Source organism: Solea solea, chromosome 19 (genome assembly GCF_958295425.1).
Source record: "Solea solea chromosome 19, fSolSol10.1, whole genome shotgun sequence".
Lineage (NCBI taxonomy): Eukaryota > Metazoa > Chordata > Actinopteri > Pleuronectiformes > Soleidae > Solea > Solea solea.
Window position 1 is genome coordinate 19,125,772 of NC_081152.1, and position 18,959 is coordinate 19,144,730.

Here is an 18,959-nt window from a genome sequence, read left to right on the forward strand (position 1 = left end):
CCAAACTGCAGCAGCTCAGCAGTGTAAGAGTGAGTCAGTGCAAACATGTTGCTGCAGAGTGGAGTCGACGGGAGTGTAAAAAAAACCAGACTCAGCCTGTAAAATATGTGACTGAACTTGGACTTTTGTGAGCACAAAAGTGAGTGTGTTCCTCTGCGAAAACACTGTTTATGTTCAATTATATCCGCTGCCAGTGAAACATTTGCATTTATTCTGTGCCAAGTATTTGTTCCAGCTCTGTGGTGGGAGGAGCCAAAGCTCTATGTTCTTCTGACAGCTAGATCGAGAGTGTTTAATTCGATCAAAAACACATTATTGTGGTAGTCCAAAATGCATAAAGACCTGTTAGTCGGACTTAACTAAATTTAAAATTTCTGAAAGTTGGACAAACACACGCAGATAATGAGAAGGAATCTGTCAGCATCTCGTGTCAGCATTTTAGGGAGCAGCACCACATACAGGCCTGGCGTACATACGTATATACAGTACATACAGTGTTTAAAGTTATTTTGGGGTATATGGAGACATTTCTTGCCTGGTTATAACTTGGCGTTTTGTTTGTCTCCAGCCAGGGAAGAAGAAAAAACCCGGAGCTGATCATCTGACTGGGCCGGGGTGCTGTCACTCAAACATCGTTTACATCAGGTATTAAAAATGCTCCGCTCTCATCAGAATTACTATTTTTACGTAGTTCTATAAAAGGGGGTTTGGTAAATATTCTTTTTGTGTCTGCTCTGACAAAAGTTCCATACGTACCATTTTAGCTCTGGTTTAACTTCAGGTCAGGGACTTTTACACGACGAACTACACTGCCCTGTGTGGTACCCACAATTTTGTGTTCTGTTTTATTTATGTTTTTATTTCTGTTGACGAAAAGTCACGTATGCAGTCCTGATGGCCGGCTTATGTCACTTGATCTGGTTGAATTTTAATGATGGTTGTAACAGGTAGTTGAATGTTGTCATTTTCTTAGCCTAAACATATGTGAGAACGAACCTCCCTTTTGTCTTTACTTTGTTACCCAGGATGCAACAGGTGTATCCTGATGTCGGACACCTCCACACCAGCATTCTTAATGAGGACACTCACAACTAAATGCCTAACTGTTAACCCAGAGGTTTCAAACTATCAATTTCATGAGGCCCGACACTTAATAGTCGCCAAAGTGTCCTCACAAAGATAGGTTTAAATTCAAATCTCAGCCCTCAACTTAACCAGTTCCTCAGAAGTGAGGATCTCAAAAGGTGACAAATACACACACACACACATATAAAAAGCTTTACAGCACAGCAACATCCTCCTGGGAGTGACGACGGAGCCAGAAACAGAAAGAGGAACTGATAGTGACACAGTGTCAGCAGGATGTGTGTCTGTGTGTGGTATGTGCCAGAGTGTGTGTGTGTGTGTGTGTGGGTCAGTGTGGGTCAGTGTGGGTGTCAGGGTGTCTGTGTTGTGACATCCAATCCCAGTGAGGTGTGATGCCAGCGCATGCCGTGCTGCTTTTCCCTCACCGCGCTGCCGCCAACAACAACGTCCTCTCTGAACGGCTCCTGGTCACAGGTCAATCACCAGCTGTGACTCACTTTTACTTTTCTTACCTTCTTTGCTTCAACTTCAAGGTTGTGGGTTCAGTGCCTGGCTCTGCTGTATGTCTGCATGTCAATGTGTCCTTGGGCATGACATTTATACTTCTAAGCTGTCGCTCCAAAGCTCAGTAGCCAATCAGCAGGCATCGCCCTTAGGCCCCGCCCATCGTCAGAATCACAAACAAATACCCAAGGAGCGTAAAGAACAAGTTTGGAAAGAAAGCAAAAGAGAAGTTATATAGAAAAAGCGCTGCACATGGATGCTCTGTATGAAAGTGTGAGTGAATGGGTGTGAATTTGAGAATGTGTGAATAGCAAAAATGTAGTGTAAAGCAGCTCTGCGTGGTCATCGAGACTAGAAAGGGCTATATAAATACAGACCATTTACCATTTTATGTGTTGTTTTAAACCACTAGATACTGCCATCTTAAATTGTAATTTACTGCAACTGCATTTCACACCGGTTTGGTTTCTTTGTGGCCTTCCTCATTTTGAGAACACACACACACACCCACACAGTTTGGCAGAACCTGGAACTTCTCTGATTTTTCTCTGAACATCTCTCTTCCTCGTAAACGTCGCCAAGCTTTTAACCCAAGCTGAGTTGGAATTAGTTGGAGACAGATCAGCTGATCTTTAAGCACAGTTTAAAGCTAAAAGGAGAAGAGGGAGGATGTTTTTAGATTCACCAAAAATTGTTCTCTCTAAAAGGAAGTTACTGGAATCAGCTCTTATCTTGTCTAAGCTTAGCTTATGTTGCATTCCGGTTAACGTCCCAGTTAGCTCCATGAAAGGAGTTATTCCAAGTTGTCTTGCTAGCTAGTGTGAAAGCAGATTTTTGTTTTTTTTTATGTCGTACTGTCCAATTTTGTGATTTTGTGCTGGGGATCATGTTACAACAAATGTTTTGGATGAAATGCCACGTAAAGAGTAGGGATGGGGCGATACCACTTTTTGGTGTCCCATACCATTATCAAAAACTCAAGTTGTCTACAGATACCGGTATTTATCCGATAGCGTCACTTTAGACCATTTATGAACTATGAAGCACATTTGTGCTGAGTCATTTCAAAGACATCATTCTCCAACTGTGTGACGCATAGTGAAGCATGCCATGTATAGGATTTTATTGGATTCTACATTTTTATCTGTCCGATATCCGATCCAGTGATTTTGGCCAAATGGACAAGATTAGCTCCTTAGTTAGCAAACCTAGCTATAATGCTAACATTAACCATGATTAGGCAACTGGTTAAGTTCTTTGTAAACACACTCCCATGTGACTTCACTTACGACTTCCATGGCAATGCTGAAACGCATTATTAGCTTAGCTAAGCTTAGCTTTTAGCTTTTGACCAGTTGTTCTCCAATGTTTTATACCAAGTACCACCTGTGAAATTATTAGGCTCTTGAAGTAACACCATGATTATCAACGTTAAAATACAGTGGTGTAAATAGGTCAAGCTAAGTCAGCTATTGACACTGGTATAGCAAAATTAGCTTAAGATGGAGCAAAAGCTTGCATACCACTGGTGATGCAGGTACCACACTTTGAGAAACATGCGTTTTATGAAGTACAGTTGACTTGACTCCGTGTGCTCGCTGTGCCCCCTGCAGGTGTGAGCTGAGTGGAGGTGAAGAGCAGCAATCATGGTGGCCCTGTCACTGAAGATCGGCGTGGGGAATGTGGTGAAGACCATGCAGTTCGAACCCTCCACCATGGTGTACGACGCCTGCCGCATCATCAGGGAGAGAGTTCCTGAGGCTCAGCTCGGCCAGCGTGAGTTCGCCCACCTGTCTGAACACACACTAACCTGATCTGTTAAAGTCATAGTTCAGGATTTTTGCAGTCTGGTTATATGAGATAACCTTTGGAAGGCTTATCTCATATAATGGTTTTCTTTGTGCAGCAGCCATTTTGACAACTGTCAACCCAATGGTAAACTATTGTGACCCAAATTTACAGCCTTATCTGTAACAGCTAATATTTGTTTTAATTGGTAAACAAACATATACACATACATCTGAGCTAAAAAGTTGGAAAAAATTGGCAACATTTGTTTTGGGGATCCAAATAAATAACCCATGACTCATCTGTGGGTCCCAACCCAGTCTTTGGGAATCACTGATGTAAATAAAGACATAAATGAGGGTTACTTTTTCCAATTTTTGCTTCTAATCACTAATGTGATCGATAACACCTGTCCTTTAACCTCTAAAACATGTCAAAATGGCTGTTTACGCTCATACAAATGTGTCATTTTCTTTTTTTAGATTGAATAACACAAACTTGACTAAAGGGGGCAATAGACCAACAACTCCTGTGACCGTTCAAGCTTAAATTGTCGATTTTCTCAATGGACTTTGGTGTGGGAGAGTGAGCAGCTTTAAACGTGATAAAAACCTAAATTTCCCTGTTGTAAAAGACTGTTTTACAGTAAAATAAAGCAAGGAAAATATTCTTAAGACATCATATATTTAATTTTTGTGAGCCATTTATTCATTGTTGAAAACCCTACTTCAAAAAGTCCTTCACTGTCCCTTTTGTTATGACCAGATATGTAAAATGGACGTTGTGCATTCCTGTCACTGACCTCGTCCAAGGAAATTAAAATCAAGCCATTCAAGCTAATTAAAAGTAAGAAATGTCTCTCGTGATCCTGGTGATTTTGGATCTTTGCGGAGGATTTGTGACCTTGCCATTTCGGCGGAGCTGATTACAGACTCTGCAGCTAAAACAGCTGGAAACTGAATGTAAGAGCAGCTCCACAGAAGCATCAGCTGGCCAGTTGTGTCGCGTTACATAATCTGCGGTGGTTGCTTGTTTCAACCTGTTTGTCAATTCACATTCAGGAAGACAAAGAGTTGGGAGCTCGTGTCTCCTCCAGCAGAGACTAGTGGTCCCAGTCTGAAATAAGTTCACAGCAGATGTTTCTGCTGAAATGATCCACTGACCCCCATTAACATCAGATAATATGTCCTCAGTGAGCAGTTATCCACACACACACACACACACACACACATGCCCTGACACTCTGCTTCTGTTTCCTTTCTACAGCCAACGACTACGGGCTGTTTCTGTCCGATGAAGACCCAAAGAAAGGGATCTGGCTGGAGGCCGGAAAAGCTCTGGATTACTACATGTTGAGGAATGGGGTGAGTCATTGCAGCAGTGTGTCACTGTGGGCTCAGAATAGAGGGATGATGGAACGCGTCCTCCTCCAGGCTCTGGAGGGTGATGCCACGAAGGGTCACAGGCTACAAAAATCACAGACTCAAATATCTATGCATCCATCCTCTGCCGCTTCATCCTTCACATGAGGGTCACGGTGGTACCAATCTCAGCCGACATAGGGTGAAAGGTGGGGCGCAAACTGGACAGGTCGCCAGTCCATCACAGAGACACATAGAGACAAACAACCGTTCTCTCTCACACTCAAACCTCACTCAAACTTATTTAGAGTGTCCAATTTACCTCATTTTGGGACTGTGGAGGGAAACCGGAGAACCTGGAGAAAACCCACGCACACACGGGAAGAATACCAATCCAAATATCCTATATATAGCATGCTTCCCCATATGCAGACTGTAAAAATGTAGATGCAAATCAGCAAAAGCATTTTAGCTGAGTCATGTTTTGGGCCGTTTATTTCCTCTTTTTGGGAGAAGAATTTTATTTACACTGTCGGGATAATTGTGCAAGAGGTACAAACCTTCTAGCAGCTGAACGGGTTGTCTTCCACGGAACGGTGGGGGTTTGATTCCCAGCTTTTAGAGTTTACCTGCCAATGGGTCCATAGGCAACACGTTTAACCCCAAATTGCTCCCAGAAGCCTGTAAATAGGTTTGACAGATGGGTGATGGGGGGGGAAAGCTCTGCATTTAAATACAGACCGTTACTTACGCTGCAAAACCATGGTTTTCCTGTGGTACAGTGAGTCTGCTGGTCCCGTGTTCCTTTTTTAAACTGCATAAAGGTTAAAAAATATTGAATCTGACAAGTCATGGCTGGTCTCCTCCGTGTGTCAGGACACTCTGGAGTACAAGAAGAAGCAGAGGCCGCTGAAGATCCGCATGCTGGACGGCACAGTGAAGACCGTCATGGTGGACGACTCCAAGATCGTCAGCGACATGCTCATGACCATCTGCGCCAGGATAGGTCAGTGTGACGTCACCATCACCTCCACAGCCTTTGTGTGTCTGTGCCGTACGTGTACAGAGTTTATGTGTGTGTCATGTTTTTTTTTTTATGTTCTAGGCATCACAAACTACGACGAGTACTCGCTGGTGCGAGACATTGGCGAGGAGAAGAAGGAGGAGACCATGGGGACGCTGAAGAGAGACAAGACTCTGCTGAGGGACGACAAGAAGATGGAGAAGCTGAAGCAGAAGCTGCACACAGACGATGAGTGTATGAGTGATTTTCTTTTACCCTAATTGAACAGCTTTAGAGTCACTGTGATGGTTAAATGACATGCTGTCTCCACTGCCCCCTACTGTCTGCCACCCGGTTTCCTCAGAATCGGGAGGTTTCACGAGAGTTGCAAAGTTCCGCTTCAACCATAACCAATTAATGCCTAACTCCTCACTTTAACCAAACCACAATTCAAGCCCTAAACACAACCAGTTCCTCAGGAATGATGCTTAGCATCATTAGGACCAGGTTTTGGTGTCGATGAGGACTTGATTGACCTGCTGGTTGGTGTTTGTCCTCAGTGAACTGGTTGGACCACGGCCGGACGCTGCGAGAACAAGGCGTGGAGGAGACGGAGATGTTGCTGCTGAGGAGGAAGTTCTTCTACTCGGACCAGAATGTGGACTCCAGAGACCCCGTCCAGCTCAATCTGCTTTACGTACAGGTACACAAACACTTCACGCTGACTCTTCAGCTCTCGCCGTGACTTTTCTCAGAGGTGTTCTTCACTGTCCTCACGTCCTGTTTTGTTTTCCAGGCCCGCGATGACATCCTGAACGGGTCTCACCCCGTCTCCTTCGACAAGGCCTGCGAGTTTGCAGGTTACCAGTGTCAGATCCAGTTTGGCGACCACAACGAGGCCAAACACAAGCCTGGATTCTTGGAGTGAGCGCCGTCCTCGTACTTATACTCTTTGTTTATGTCTCCTGAAAAAAAATGTTTGATTTTTATTTGGACTCTTTCTCCTCAGTTTGAAGGAGTTCCTCCCCAAAGAGTACATCAAGCACAAAGGAGAGAAGAAGATCTTCCAGGTAAGAACCAGGCTTTGTGGCCTTCAATGTCTTTAAAAAAGAGAAATTCATTACAAAAAGCATGAATTTTAAGGTTTAAATCTCATATATTGATGAATACAAACCCTTGAGCTGATGTAACACCTAAAAAAACAGGATGTCTTCTTTATAAAAATAAACTTGTGAGCGCTGGAAGGCAGCTGATGTGAGAGAGTTCACTTGTTTCCTGTCTCTCGTCCCAACAGGCCCATAAAAACTGCCAGAACATGACGGAGATCGAGGCCAAGGTCAGCTACGTGAAGCTAGCACGCTCCCTGAAGACCTACGGAGTGTCCTTCTTTCTGGTCAAGGTGAGGAGAACGTTGGCAACCAGCATGCATCTGTGTTTTGATGGGGGGGAGCCTCGTTTCATGAAGTCACCAAGTTACCAGGATACAAAAGTAACAGTGATCTGTTGATGTTATCGGATCATAGAAATGTTGCACGTTTACTTCCTGTTTCAGGAGAAGATGAAGGGCAAGAACAAGCTGGTGCCTCGTCTGCTCGGCATCACCAAGGAGTGCGTGATGCGAGTGGACGAGAAGACCAAGGAGGTGATCCAGGAGTGGAACCTGACCAACATCAAACGCTGGGCTGCTTCACCCAAGAGCTTCACTCTGGTGAGTGACACAGTTATCTGGAGCTTTTCCAGCCGCGTTCTCACATCAGGCTCGAGCTCAGACGTTGTCTGGAGATTTGATTGAGGAGAAGTTCTGATAAAATGTCTGGAGAAACTGTTCAGTCCCGTCTGGACAGTTTCAGAAACACGTCTGGACATCGTGGCTCTGAAAGCAGCTTACAGTCTGATTTATGTGTCCTCGCACAACACTTGGTAATTGTTGCTTGACAAAACTTAATTAGTTAGCACGCCGTTTTCAATTTTGGCTTCCGTTGAAGGTTTCAGTCATCTCCATGGTAACCAACCACACAATAATGCTCCAGCTGGCTCTATTCTCCTTCTGTCTGCTTCTTTATTTGTGTCCGTAAAGGTTTTCAGAAGTCCAGATATGATTATTGAGTTAAGAGGAAGACGTTTCACATTTCATCCAAGAATCTTCTTGAGAGGTTCTGGAGTGGAGGGAAATGTCTTCAACTTAACTCTGGACTTCTGGAGTTCTTAAGAACTGATCTAAAGTTCTGGAGTTCTTCGGAAATGATTTTACGTTCTGGTGTTTTCAGTACTAAGCTGAACTTCTAGAGTCCTTCAGAATGTAGCTTAAGTTCTGGAGTTCTTCAGAATTGGAGTCAAGTTCTGAGGTTCTTCAGAACTGGTTCTCTTTGTTTTCTGGTCACATGGTTGATATATCTGTGAAGGAAGAATTTACTGAATTCAAGAAGAATCCAAGAAACTGAAGGAGTCAGTGTGGTGGATGGAAGAGCCAAGAGAACATCAGGGAGATGTTTTGGTCCAAAGGTCCAAGTCCAGACATGAACATGAAGACAATGTCAACCAGTCACACTGTGCGACAAAGTATAAATACATGTCAAGGGACGCTTATTTCTGTCCATTTCTGTCACTCGACACCTTTTTAAATTGTCCTCTGACTGAGTATAAATCAGGCTTAAGTGTAACGGTGGCCACTCATCAAAGACAATGAACTTCTGTGGAGCTCCATCAATCAACGACATACCGAACATAACCTGGATTATTCCATTCCTGTGACAGAATATCTAGAAATACTGACACAAAATAAAATGAAACTGATGTGTCTGCTCTCAGGACTTTGGAGATTACCAGGACGGTTACTACTCTGTGCAGACGACTGAGGGAGAGCAGATCGCTCAGCTCATCGCCGGATACATCGACATCATCCTCAAGAAGGTAACAGTCGATAGCAGGTGTTCCCAAACTCTTCAACCCTGACCCCGACAATATAACGCTTCCTGAGACTTGATATTCCTATAATTTCAGAGAACATTAAACACATCAGAGTTTTTCCTCTGTAGCTGCAGGGTCAGTCAATCTGACATCATTACCTCAAGGGTCATATAATAAGAAAAACTCAGGCTTTTAGTTATTGTAACAAGAACTTATGTCAGTAAAGGATAAAAAAGATGAAAAAACCCTTGAAAGTCAAAAATGATCAGATAAAAAGTTTTATGAGATAAATTGTTGATTATGAAATTAAAAAGCAAAAAGTTGAAATTACAAGTTAAATAGCCATGTGGGATAAAAAAGTCACAATTGTGAGATAAAAACAAATCAAAAATGTATTTTTTGTGATAAAAATTTGTATTCATGTGTCAAAAAGTTAACATTGTGAGTTAAAAGTTGGTAAATATTAATTTAATAATAATAATTTTTGGATAAAAACTTGTTTCATGACAAAAGGTCATAGTTATGAAAAAGTCATAGTTATGAGTTAGAAGGTCATTATTGAGAGAGGAAAAAGTCTTAATTATGTGATAAAATGTCCAAATTATAAGACGGACAGTGTGAACCTCTGCTTTAGTTTGTTTGTTTGTTTCTCTGATGATTTTTCTTCTGTGTTCTCACAGAAAAAGAGCAAAGATCACTTTGGCCTGGAAGGAGATGAGGAGTCGACGATGCTGGAAGACTCCGTGTCGCCTAAAAAGTAAGTTTTTCATCACAGACTCCGCCCACTAGTCACTTTTAATCTCAAGAGACTCGGACTCTGAAACGTCCACCCTCCCTCTCACCTGACGTCCCTCTGGTCTCACCACTGTCCTCCAGGTCCACGGTTCTGCAGCAGCAGTTCAACAGGGTGGGGAAGGTGGAGACGGGCTCCGTGGCCCTGCCGGCCATCATGCGCTCAGGGGCCGGAGGACCGGAGAGCTTCCAGATGGGCTCCATGCCTCAGGCCAAGCAGCACATCACCAGTGGACAGATGCACCGGGGACACATGCCGCCACTGGTAAAACATACAGCCGGAACGCTCCGTGATACTGCACTACATCTCCAAATGTGGTAACTCTGTGGTCGTCATGGTGACGGTATTGTTGTGTGTGTGTGTGTGTGTTCACAGACGTCGGCTCAACAAGCTCTGACTGGAACCATCAACTCCAGCATGCACGCGGTCCAGGCAGCGCAGGCGTCTCTGGACGACTTTGACACTCTGCCACCTCTGGGAACAGACGCGGTGAGAGCTCGCTCTGAACGATGTCACCGCTGATGTCACATCATGTTTGTTAATCATACGTCTTTGTGTCTTTGTGTCGCTTCGTTTCAGGCGTCTCAAGCCTGGCGCAAGAACAAGATGGATGAGTCCAAACATGAGATCCACTCCCAGGTGGACGCCATCACGGCAGGCACCGCCTCCATGGTCAACCTCACTGCAGGTAGGACGCATTCCATCAACACTCTGATGGGTGGTGGGTTGCCGGGGTAAAGGTGTAGGAAGAGGCAAATAATGCAGTGGCAGTTAAGGAACTGCTAACTGGCTGAGATGTCTTCATCGTTGCCTTCACAATATTGCAAAATCTGATCAGATTTGGTCTTCCCGTCCTCAGGTGACCCGGCAGAGACGGACTACACTGCCGTGGGCTGTGCCGTGACCACGATCTCGTCCAACCTGACGGAAATGTCCAAGGGCGTGAAGCTGCTCGCCGCACTCATGGAGGACGAAGGCGCAAACGGGCAGCAGCTGCTCGGCGCCGCTAAGAACCTGGCCTGCGCCGTGTCGGACATGCTGAAGACGGCGCAGCCGGCAAACACCGAGGTCTGTACACGAAGGGACGACAACGATGTGGAGCTATTTAGTGAGATATCTGTCACGTCATGTGATCTCTTAGAGAGTTATAAGATTAAGAGACAGAGAGATGCACGCTCCTTGGATTAAACGATGTGTGATGTGTGTTTTTTTGTTTGCAGCCTCGTCAGATCCTGCTCCAGGCTGCAGGAAACGTGGGTCAGGCCAGCGGAGAGCTGCTGTCACACATCGGAGAGACAGACACAGACCCGCAGTTCCAGGTACGTCTGTTCAACTATGTGGTTCCTCATTGTCGCTCTGTATTTATCAAAGCTACGTGCAGCGACTCCATGCAGTCGCCCCTTTTTCTTACAAAAATCTGAGGTAGATCTGGTTGTTTGCAGTTACAAAACATGTAACTTCTGGTTGCCAGCAGGTGGTGCTATGAGTGTGCATCAATAGTGACATGTGCGTGTCTTCAGAACAGGACTCGTATATCTAACACGTGAAGTTTGGAGCAGATTAGTAAACAATTTCACGACCTGATCCTTACCGGAAACCCGATTTGTTCTGTTTTATGACGGTGGTGGTTGCCAGTCGCCATAAACAAGGCGAAATAAGAAACCCTTACCTTGACTCAAAATAATAATGTGTATCTATTTTTATAAGAATAACTACTAAAACATTGCTTTATTTAAAAGGACGGAAGTAGGGAAGGGAAGGGAGGGAAGTATATACTTGAGAAGTACGCTGGGAGTATATACTTGCCAAGTACGGGAGTACACAAGTATGTGGTTGTTTCTCAATACTCAAGTATGCAAGTATGTATGTATTGTTCTGCTGTTTGAATGGTGGCTGGCGCCAAGTGCTGCAGCCTCATTCCCGCCACCTATGGTGTTGATAAATGAACACATGAAATACTTTTAATAAATGCATATATATGTTGTTATTATTTTTACATTTTAAATATTTAACTTCATTTATTAATTTATTTCTATTAAAATATACAATACAAATAATACAATGTGGAAAATAGATATATTACAGCATTGTAGAGTAGTATATATATATATATATATATATATATATATATATATACACATACATATGTATGACATATATGTACGTGTACAAATATATAATATAAATCTAACGTTCAAAGTTAAACGTTTCCATTAAAAACAAAATAACACGTCAACAACAAATCTATGGATCACACCGAGCATCTAAAGACAGTAATGACGTCTGAGCCAGCGGATCATTTCATCAGGACAGGCCGAGGTAACGCTGCTCTGTGCCGGGCACAGTGAGCGCCGAGCGTCCGCAGAGGCGGAGCTGATCACCTCCGACAAACGTCGCTGCCAAACTATAAATATGTCATATCTTCATACACAAACCACATGTTTGAATTCTAAATGACTAATTTCTCGCCTCAAATGATGTTAAAACTTTGTTCCTGGACACAGAAAAATATTTATTTCAGATTTATATTTATATTATCTGCTGCTATGCTCCGCCGAAATGTATTCTGGGATACATGGCCATCGCAAGTACGCTTAAGTCACCTCCGATGCATACTTGGTAAAAATGGGCGGAGCGAGAACACTTCCGGGTTTGAGAACCGTCCTCGCTGTTCGCTTACTTGAGAATTGGAACAGAACTTGGACTGAGGCTGATGACGTTTTCACAAGTACGGGAGTACGCAAGTACGCACAAGTACGCACAAGTATGGATATTGAGAAACGGCCAAGGAAATGCTTGTGGGAGTTTTACATTGTTGTTACCACTAGGTGGCAGTGTCACTTAACTCACTCTCACCTTGGACACGACGTTCACTGACGTCCTCTGCGAAGAGATGACACATCAAAACATCGTTACGCCACTGCATACGACATCTAAAAAGCTTCATCATTTTTAGCGCCACAAGAGCACAAAATCTTAAATATTAACTTAAATATAAGTTAATCCAGTTAATTCTGTAGGACTTTGCCAAAGTACAACACCTGTATATAATGAGGAAAAAAATGCACTGTCATCATGCAATAAATTCAAAATGGCAGACTTCCTGTTTAGGGAAATGGCTTTTTTTTTTGTGTGTGTGTGTGTGTGTGTTGCATCATTGTTGGTTGAGTTTGATCATCAACACCACTTCCTGTCTGTCCCTGGTAACATCAGCGCCACCCAGTGACCACATGATGACGTGTTTGTGTTGATGTTTGTGTTGTACTCGTGTCTCCGTGTCTCATCTGTGTGTGTGTGTGTGTGACAGTTTCCAGGTAACGGATCTTTCAGGGGCGCACAGTGGAGACTCAGTTATTATCAGATCCTGGTAACACACGTGTTCCTCAAGGCCGACGCCTCCTCCTGAATAACCAATCAGATCAATCGCTTCTCCCTTGCCGCCGCTGTGAATAATAATAATCTGTCAATCAAAAGTTTAATTCAATCGTATATTTATGCACAACAACAACAATAAAATAACACCTGAACAGCCGCCCTCCTCACTTAAGTAAAGGGAAAAGTCTTAAGATTTCAGACTTACGTGAGTTATTTATAAGCTAGAAGATGGGATAACAGATAAGACGGGATATTGAGGTGTAAGTTAAATTAAAAGATTTATCAGTTAAGGTATCAGATAAGGTTAGGAGTTAAGTTAAAAGATAAGTTAACGGATACAAAATAAGACATATCTTGAGGTTTAAGTGATGTTTAAATGTAAGTTTATTTTTAGTTTAAAGATCTAAGGCAAGTTATATAAATTATAAGATAATTAGGGTTAAAAGATAAATTAGTTGATCAAGAGTTGTCGCAGCAATTGAAGCACAATTGAATCAAACAACTGTTGTGCTTTGATATTCTTTTATTTTACATTATTTGGAAAAAATCTTTGCACTTTCATCACACAAAATTGTCTTGCATTGCAACTTTTTGAAGAAGTTGCAGTGAATTCCGGCGTATGTGTTCGTAGCAAATCAAAATAACGGCAAAAAATGTAAAATCCTGGAAGGACTGATGAACAAATAGCAACAAAACATAGATTGTAACAGGATAAATTTAGTGTAGTTATATAAACACAATATATTAAAAAGAAAATTTATGTAAGCAAAGTGAGGAGGAAGCTCTGAAACATCATCACCATCATGAAATTAAATTTAACCTCCAGCCTTTTTTCTTTTCTTTCATCCTCTGATGTCTTTCCCTCCTCTCAGATTTTAATTCCGAATTCATAATAATTTGACAAATAATCCACAGATTTCTTATAAATTTTCTTCCAGTTTCCTCCACGCGTCGTTATATATGATAATTCGTCCATGTTGCGTTTTGCTTTCACTGACGCGTTATGTGTTTTCTCGTTCTCAGGACATGCTGATGCAGCTCGCCAAAGCTGTGGCTAACGCTGCCGCCGCTCTGGTGCTCAAGGCCAAGAACGTGGCCCAGAAGACGGAGGACTCGGCCCAGCAGAACCGCGTCATCGCCGCCGCCACACAGTGTGCGCTGTCCACGTCTCAGCTGGTGGCGTGCACCAGGGTGAGTCCGATCATCTCACACGTCCCCGCTCAAACCCGAGGAGAGCAGGGCGCCGTCGGTTGTTCTTTGCTCCGTCTTCATCCACGATTCCTCCCCCGTACAGGTGGTGGCGCCGACCATCAGCTCCCCCGTGTGCCAGGAGCAGCTGATCGAGGCGAGCAAGCTGGTCGCCAAGTCCGTGGAGGGCTGCGTAGAGGCTTCGCAGGGCGCCACCAACGACGAGGGCCTTCTGAAACAGGTGGGCGTGGCCGCCACTGGCGTCACCCAAGCCCTCAACGAGCTGCTGCAGCACATCAAACAGTACGCCAGTGGAGGACATCCCATCGGACGCCACGGAGAGGCCACCGACCGCATCCTGGACGTCACAGAGAACATCTTCAGCTCGATGGGAGATGCTGGTAGGTGCTAAACGGCCTCATGGCCACAGGACAAGGGGATGCACAGGGTCATTTGGTACAGTACGGTACATATTTTTTTGCATTTCCATTAGGAAAAGTACCAAAATAACCCGCCAGAGTAAAACGGTACAGTCAGGGTGGAGCTAGACAGGCTACCTAGACCGCCTACCAAGTAAAAGTACTGTTCTCATTCAAAACACAAGCCTAAATTAGGACTTTACCATTCCAAACTGAACTGTACCATGACAGAAATGCTACATTTGTGACCAGCCGAGCGTCAAAGATCGTGTCCAGAGGATAAACCTTGGATGTTTTTTACAGGTGAGATGGTTCGCCAGGCTCGTATCCTCGCTCAGGCCACGTCCGATCTCGTCAACGCCATCAAGATGGACGCCGAGGGCGAGTCAGACCTGGAGAACTCTCGCAAGCTACTCTCTGCTGCCAAACTGCTGGCTGATGCCACAGCCAAGATGGTGGAGGCAGCAAAGGTCTGGACTTCCTCTCAAACCATTCATTCTTTTGCCTTTTTTTAACTCACTTTGACTCTGAATTTGATGTGTAATGATCTGCTGTCACCACAGGGCGCAGCGGCAAACCCTGACAGTGAGGAGCAGCAGCAGAAACTGCGGGAGGCAGCCGAGGGTCTGCGCATGGCCACCAACGCTGCTGCTCAGAACGCCATCAAGAAACGCCTGGTCAACAAGCTGGAGGTAACAAAGGAGGGCTCTGTCTGGTGGTGCCATCACAAAATAATGTGATGGAAAACTTCCTGACTCGACTTAGTTCATTACTGTAAAGCTGTTTTCAGCAGATGGGACATTATGTAGTTTATCACTTCTGGTTCGAAGTCAACTCAGACCATGTTTTCCAACAGGAAGTTTTTTAACCTCTCACTCTCTCTCACACCAAAGTCCATATAAAATATCAGTGTTTTTAGCTTGCTATGACACAGGAGCTGCTGGTCTGTTCCTTTTTTATTTGGTTGGTTTGTTTCACTAAGGTAAATCTAAAGGAAGGATTTCAAATGCCAAAGTCACAAAATAACACATTTGTATTTAATGACAGAGGCAGCTGTGGATCAGTAATTCCTGTATGCTGTCATTTAAAATTGCTGATTTTCTCTATGGACTTTGGTGTGGGAGAGGGAGCAGTTTACAAAGTGACACAATCTTCAGTTACCTCCAGTAAAAGATTGTCTCACAGTGAGATAAAGCAGTTTTATGAACTTGTGCCCACCTGCCCGTTGTTGCACTGAGTTCTGACTATTTGTGAGCACGTCTTACGACATCACTCACAAGTATCTATTTCACACCGCATTCCAGACAATTCAGAACTTGATTTATCCAAACTGATGAGTGTATGGGTGTTCCCTGTTAACTCGGTTGTCTGTGAGGTCAGTATTTGACGTTGTTTCCTGTTTCCGGGTCAGAACGCAGCCAGACAGGCTGCGGCCGCAGCCACTCAGACCATCGCCGCCGCCCAGCACGCCGCCTCCACCAACAAGAACCAGGCGGCACAGCAGCAGCTCGTCCAGAGCTGCAAGGTAAACACATACACACACACACACACACACACTGCCGGTTAGTGTGTTTGTCCTCACACACTCACCTGTGATGTGTGTGTGTGATGTCAGGTGGTGGCAGAGCAGATCCCACACCTGGTCCAGGGAGTGCGAGGCAGCCAGGCTCAGCCCGACAGCCCCAGCGCTCAGCTCGCTCTCATCGGCGCCAGCCAGAACTTCCTGCAGGTGAGCGTCCGTGTTCAGCATGCATTTTAAAACACTCTAATGACCTTTGACCTCACCTTTACTCCCACTGTTTTCTTCTTCTTTATCTACAGCCTGGTGCAAAGATGGTCACGGCCGCTAAAGCCACTGCTCCCACCATCACTGACCAGGCTTCAGCCATGCAGCTCAGCCAGTGCGCCAAGAACCTGGCCAGTGCACTGACCGAGCTCCGCGCCGCCTCACAGAAGGTACGGCGTATACAACATGTACACTATATATTTAATATAGGTCAAATGTATTTTATTAAACATGTAACAACATAATATCACATATATATATCCACACACTTCACAGTATAGACACAACGTATGAGCAGCACGCATGTATTTACAATCAAATCATTCATTATTATAAGAAGAAAAAAAAACATCCGCAATATGTGTTCAGTATACGTAAACATGTACACAGCATATATAATTAAACATATGCAGTGTTCAGTATACGTAAACATGTACACAGCATATATAATTAAACATATGCAGTGTTCAGTATACGTAAACATGTACACAGCATATATAATTAAACATATGCAGTGTTCAGTATACGTAAACATGTACACAACATATATAATTAAACATATAACAAACACACAGTATGTAGTCAAATATATACACACATATACGTACATTGTATACATGCACGCGCACACACACACGCTGTACAACACTTACACAACATTTTACATTATATATATATATGTGTACAACAAATACAGTGTGTGCTTGGATTATTGATGTATATATGTGTGTGTACATTGTGTGTACCCAACATACATATTTAAACATATATATAGCACAATATATTCTAAAAGAACATAGCAACATGAACAGTATATATGTATGTATGTAAATATATATGTATATATATACATATGTATGTATATATATGTATGTGTATATATATATATATATATATATATACATATATACATAAAACATGTACAGAATCAGGCATATAGAAATTATTAAGATAAGATTAGAATAAGTATAATAAATGTAAATAAATGTTTCTAACTTGTTGTGTAGGAATAACTCTTCATTCAGACCATTTTTGATGGTGGTGTGTGTGTGTGTGTGTGTGTGTGTGTGTGTGTGTGTGTGTGTGTGTGTGTGTGTGTGTGTGTGTGTGTGTAGGCTCAGGAAGCGTGTGGACCGTTGGAGATCGACAACGCTCTGTCGATGGTGAGAGACCTGGAGAAGGACATGCACGAGGCCAAAGCTTCAGCAGAGGAGGGCAAACTGAAACCACTGCCAGGAGAGACAGTGAGAGAACCACACACACACACACACACACATAAACACACACATAAACACACACATACAGTGTGTTCCTCACACAAAGCCTTTGCTTGTCTCGTCAGCTGGAGAAATGCTGTCAGGATCTTGGCACCAGCACCAAAGCTGTGGGCTCTTCCATCGCAAAACTGCTGAGTGAGGCTGCGCAGGGCAACGAGAACTACACAGGCGAGTCAACAACAACAACAACAACAACAACAACAACAACAACAACCACACATTTGTAATGGAAAAATTCAGAGCAACACAATTTCACACTGTGAAACTCACATCTAATCTGGACTTTGCACTTGTTTCATATTCAGTCTGAACAGACTCCCATTCATTTGCTCAGACTAAATCAAGCATAATCCTAACCTTAACCATCACCAATTAATAGTCTAACCCTAACCTCAACCTAACCACAGTTCAAATCTTAGTCCTAAACTTAACCAGTCCCTCAGAAATTAGGTTTGGCCTCATTAGGACCAGGTTTTGGTCTCCATGAGGACGACTGGTCCTGACAAGTTCGGTGATTATGACAGAAAAATAACACAAATACAAGTGTATGCCTAACTGAAACCCTTAACCTTACCCCAAACCTAATTCTAGCCTTAAAGCAGGTCCTTTAAATTTTGAGGACCACACAAAATGTCCTCACTTCTTATGGTTTATACATGTCCTGGTCCTCACAAAGATACATGTACAAGAACATGTCCTTAGTGAGGACACTTGTATACATAATGCAATCCCGAGTTCCATACCCTAAAGTTAACCATCTGAAAAACCAAGTCTGAACTCTTAAACAGCCCTTTTAAGGTATGACAGAACATGAGGACCAGCCAAAATGTCCTCACTTCCTGTGGTTTATTTAAGGTGTTTGGTCCTAAAAACAAATACAAGTACACATACACACACAGAGTGGTTTCCATGACTTCAGAGGACATTACGTGACATATATTTTATTTACTCTAACCTTAACCATAACTACTACTGGCCTAACTGCATCCTTACCACCTTAAAATGTAATGATTTATGTTGTAGGGACTTGACAAATCCCTATAATGTGATGTGTGTAAACAGATTTAGGTCCCCACAACATGAGTAATACCTGAAACACACACACAGAAGAAGACGTTTTAATCAAATGAATCATAGGACAATAAATGTGACCGTGACCGTTTTGTCCCTCGTCACTCTGACCTTTGACTCCTGTCATGTCCAGGTATGGCAGCCAGAGACGTGGCTCAGGCTCTGAAGTCTCTGGCCTCGGGAGCCAGAGGAGTCGCCGCCAACACGAACGACTCTCTGGCTCGCAACGCCATGTTGGACTGCGCCGGAGACGTCATGGACAAGTCGGCTAATCTGATCGAGGAGACCAAGAGGGCCATCACCAAACCAGGAGACCCAGAGAGTCAGCAGAGGCTGGCGCAGGTAAGGTGGCGGGGCGGGGTTTAGCACATCGTGGTGAGAGCTGACGATGTTAGAACATG

At 43.6% G+C, this 18,959-nt stretch overlaps 1 protein-coding gene across 6 annotated transcripts in view; it reads left to right on the forward strand.

Moving 5' to 3' along the window:
* tln1 (talin 1) overlaps positions 1-18,959 on the forward strand; it is a 49,466-nt gene that overhangs the window by 9,757 nt on the left and 20,750 nt on the right. For 3 of the 6 annotated variants that reach the window (XM_058616699.1, XM_058616700.1, XM_058616701.1), the window contains exons 2-29: positions 569-645; positions 3,204-3,366; positions 4,645-4,742; positions 5,616-5,745; positions 5,845-5,997; positions 6,303-6,445; positions 6,539-6,666; positions 6,752-6,812; positions 7,037-7,141; positions 7,295-7,450; positions 8,551-8,652; positions 9,330-9,406; positions 9,526-9,706; positions 9,818-9,931; positions 10,022-10,130; positions 10,302-10,510; positions 10,663-10,761; positions 12,750-12,809; positions 13,841-14,008; positions 14,112-14,406; positions 14,728-14,894; positions 14,988-15,116; positions 15,836-15,949; positions 16,040-16,153; positions 16,246-16,380; positions 17,326-17,454; positions 17,553-17,655; positions 18,692-18,900. In XM_058616699.1, the coding sequence (XP_058472682.1) occupies positions 3,237-3,366; positions 4,645-4,742; positions 5,616-5,745; positions 5,845-5,997; positions 6,303-6,445; positions 6,539-6,666; positions 6,752-6,812; positions 7,037-7,141; positions 7,295-7,450; positions 8,551-8,652; positions 9,330-9,406; positions 9,526-9,706; positions 9,818-9,931; positions 10,022-10,130; positions 10,302-10,510; positions 10,663-10,761; positions 12,750-12,809; positions 13,841-14,008; positions 14,112-14,406; positions 14,728-14,894; positions 14,988-15,116; positions 15,836-15,949; positions 16,040-16,153; positions 16,246-16,380; positions 17,326-17,454; positions 17,553-17,655; positions 18,692-18,900 (3,618 nt within the window). In that variant the 5' untranslated portion in view covers positions 569-645; positions 3,204-3,236. The remainder of the gene's footprint in view (positions 1-568; positions 646-3,203; positions 3,367-4,644; positions 4,743-5,615; positions 5,746-5,844; positions 5,998-6,302; positions 6,446-6,538; positions 6,667-6,751; positions 6,813-7,036; positions 7,142-7,294; positions 7,451-8,550; positions 8,653-9,329; positions 9,407-9,525; positions 9,707-9,817; positions 9,932-10,021; positions 10,131-10,301; positions 10,511-10,662; positions 10,762-12,749; positions 12,810-13,840; positions 14,009-14,111; positions 14,407-14,727; positions 14,895-14,987; positions 15,117-15,835; positions 15,950-16,039; positions 16,154-16,245; positions 16,381-17,325; positions 17,455-17,552; positions 17,656-18,691; positions 18,901-18,959) is intronic. The other 3 variants (XM_058616702.1, XM_058616703.1, XM_058616704.1) reach the window with 2 other exon arrangements.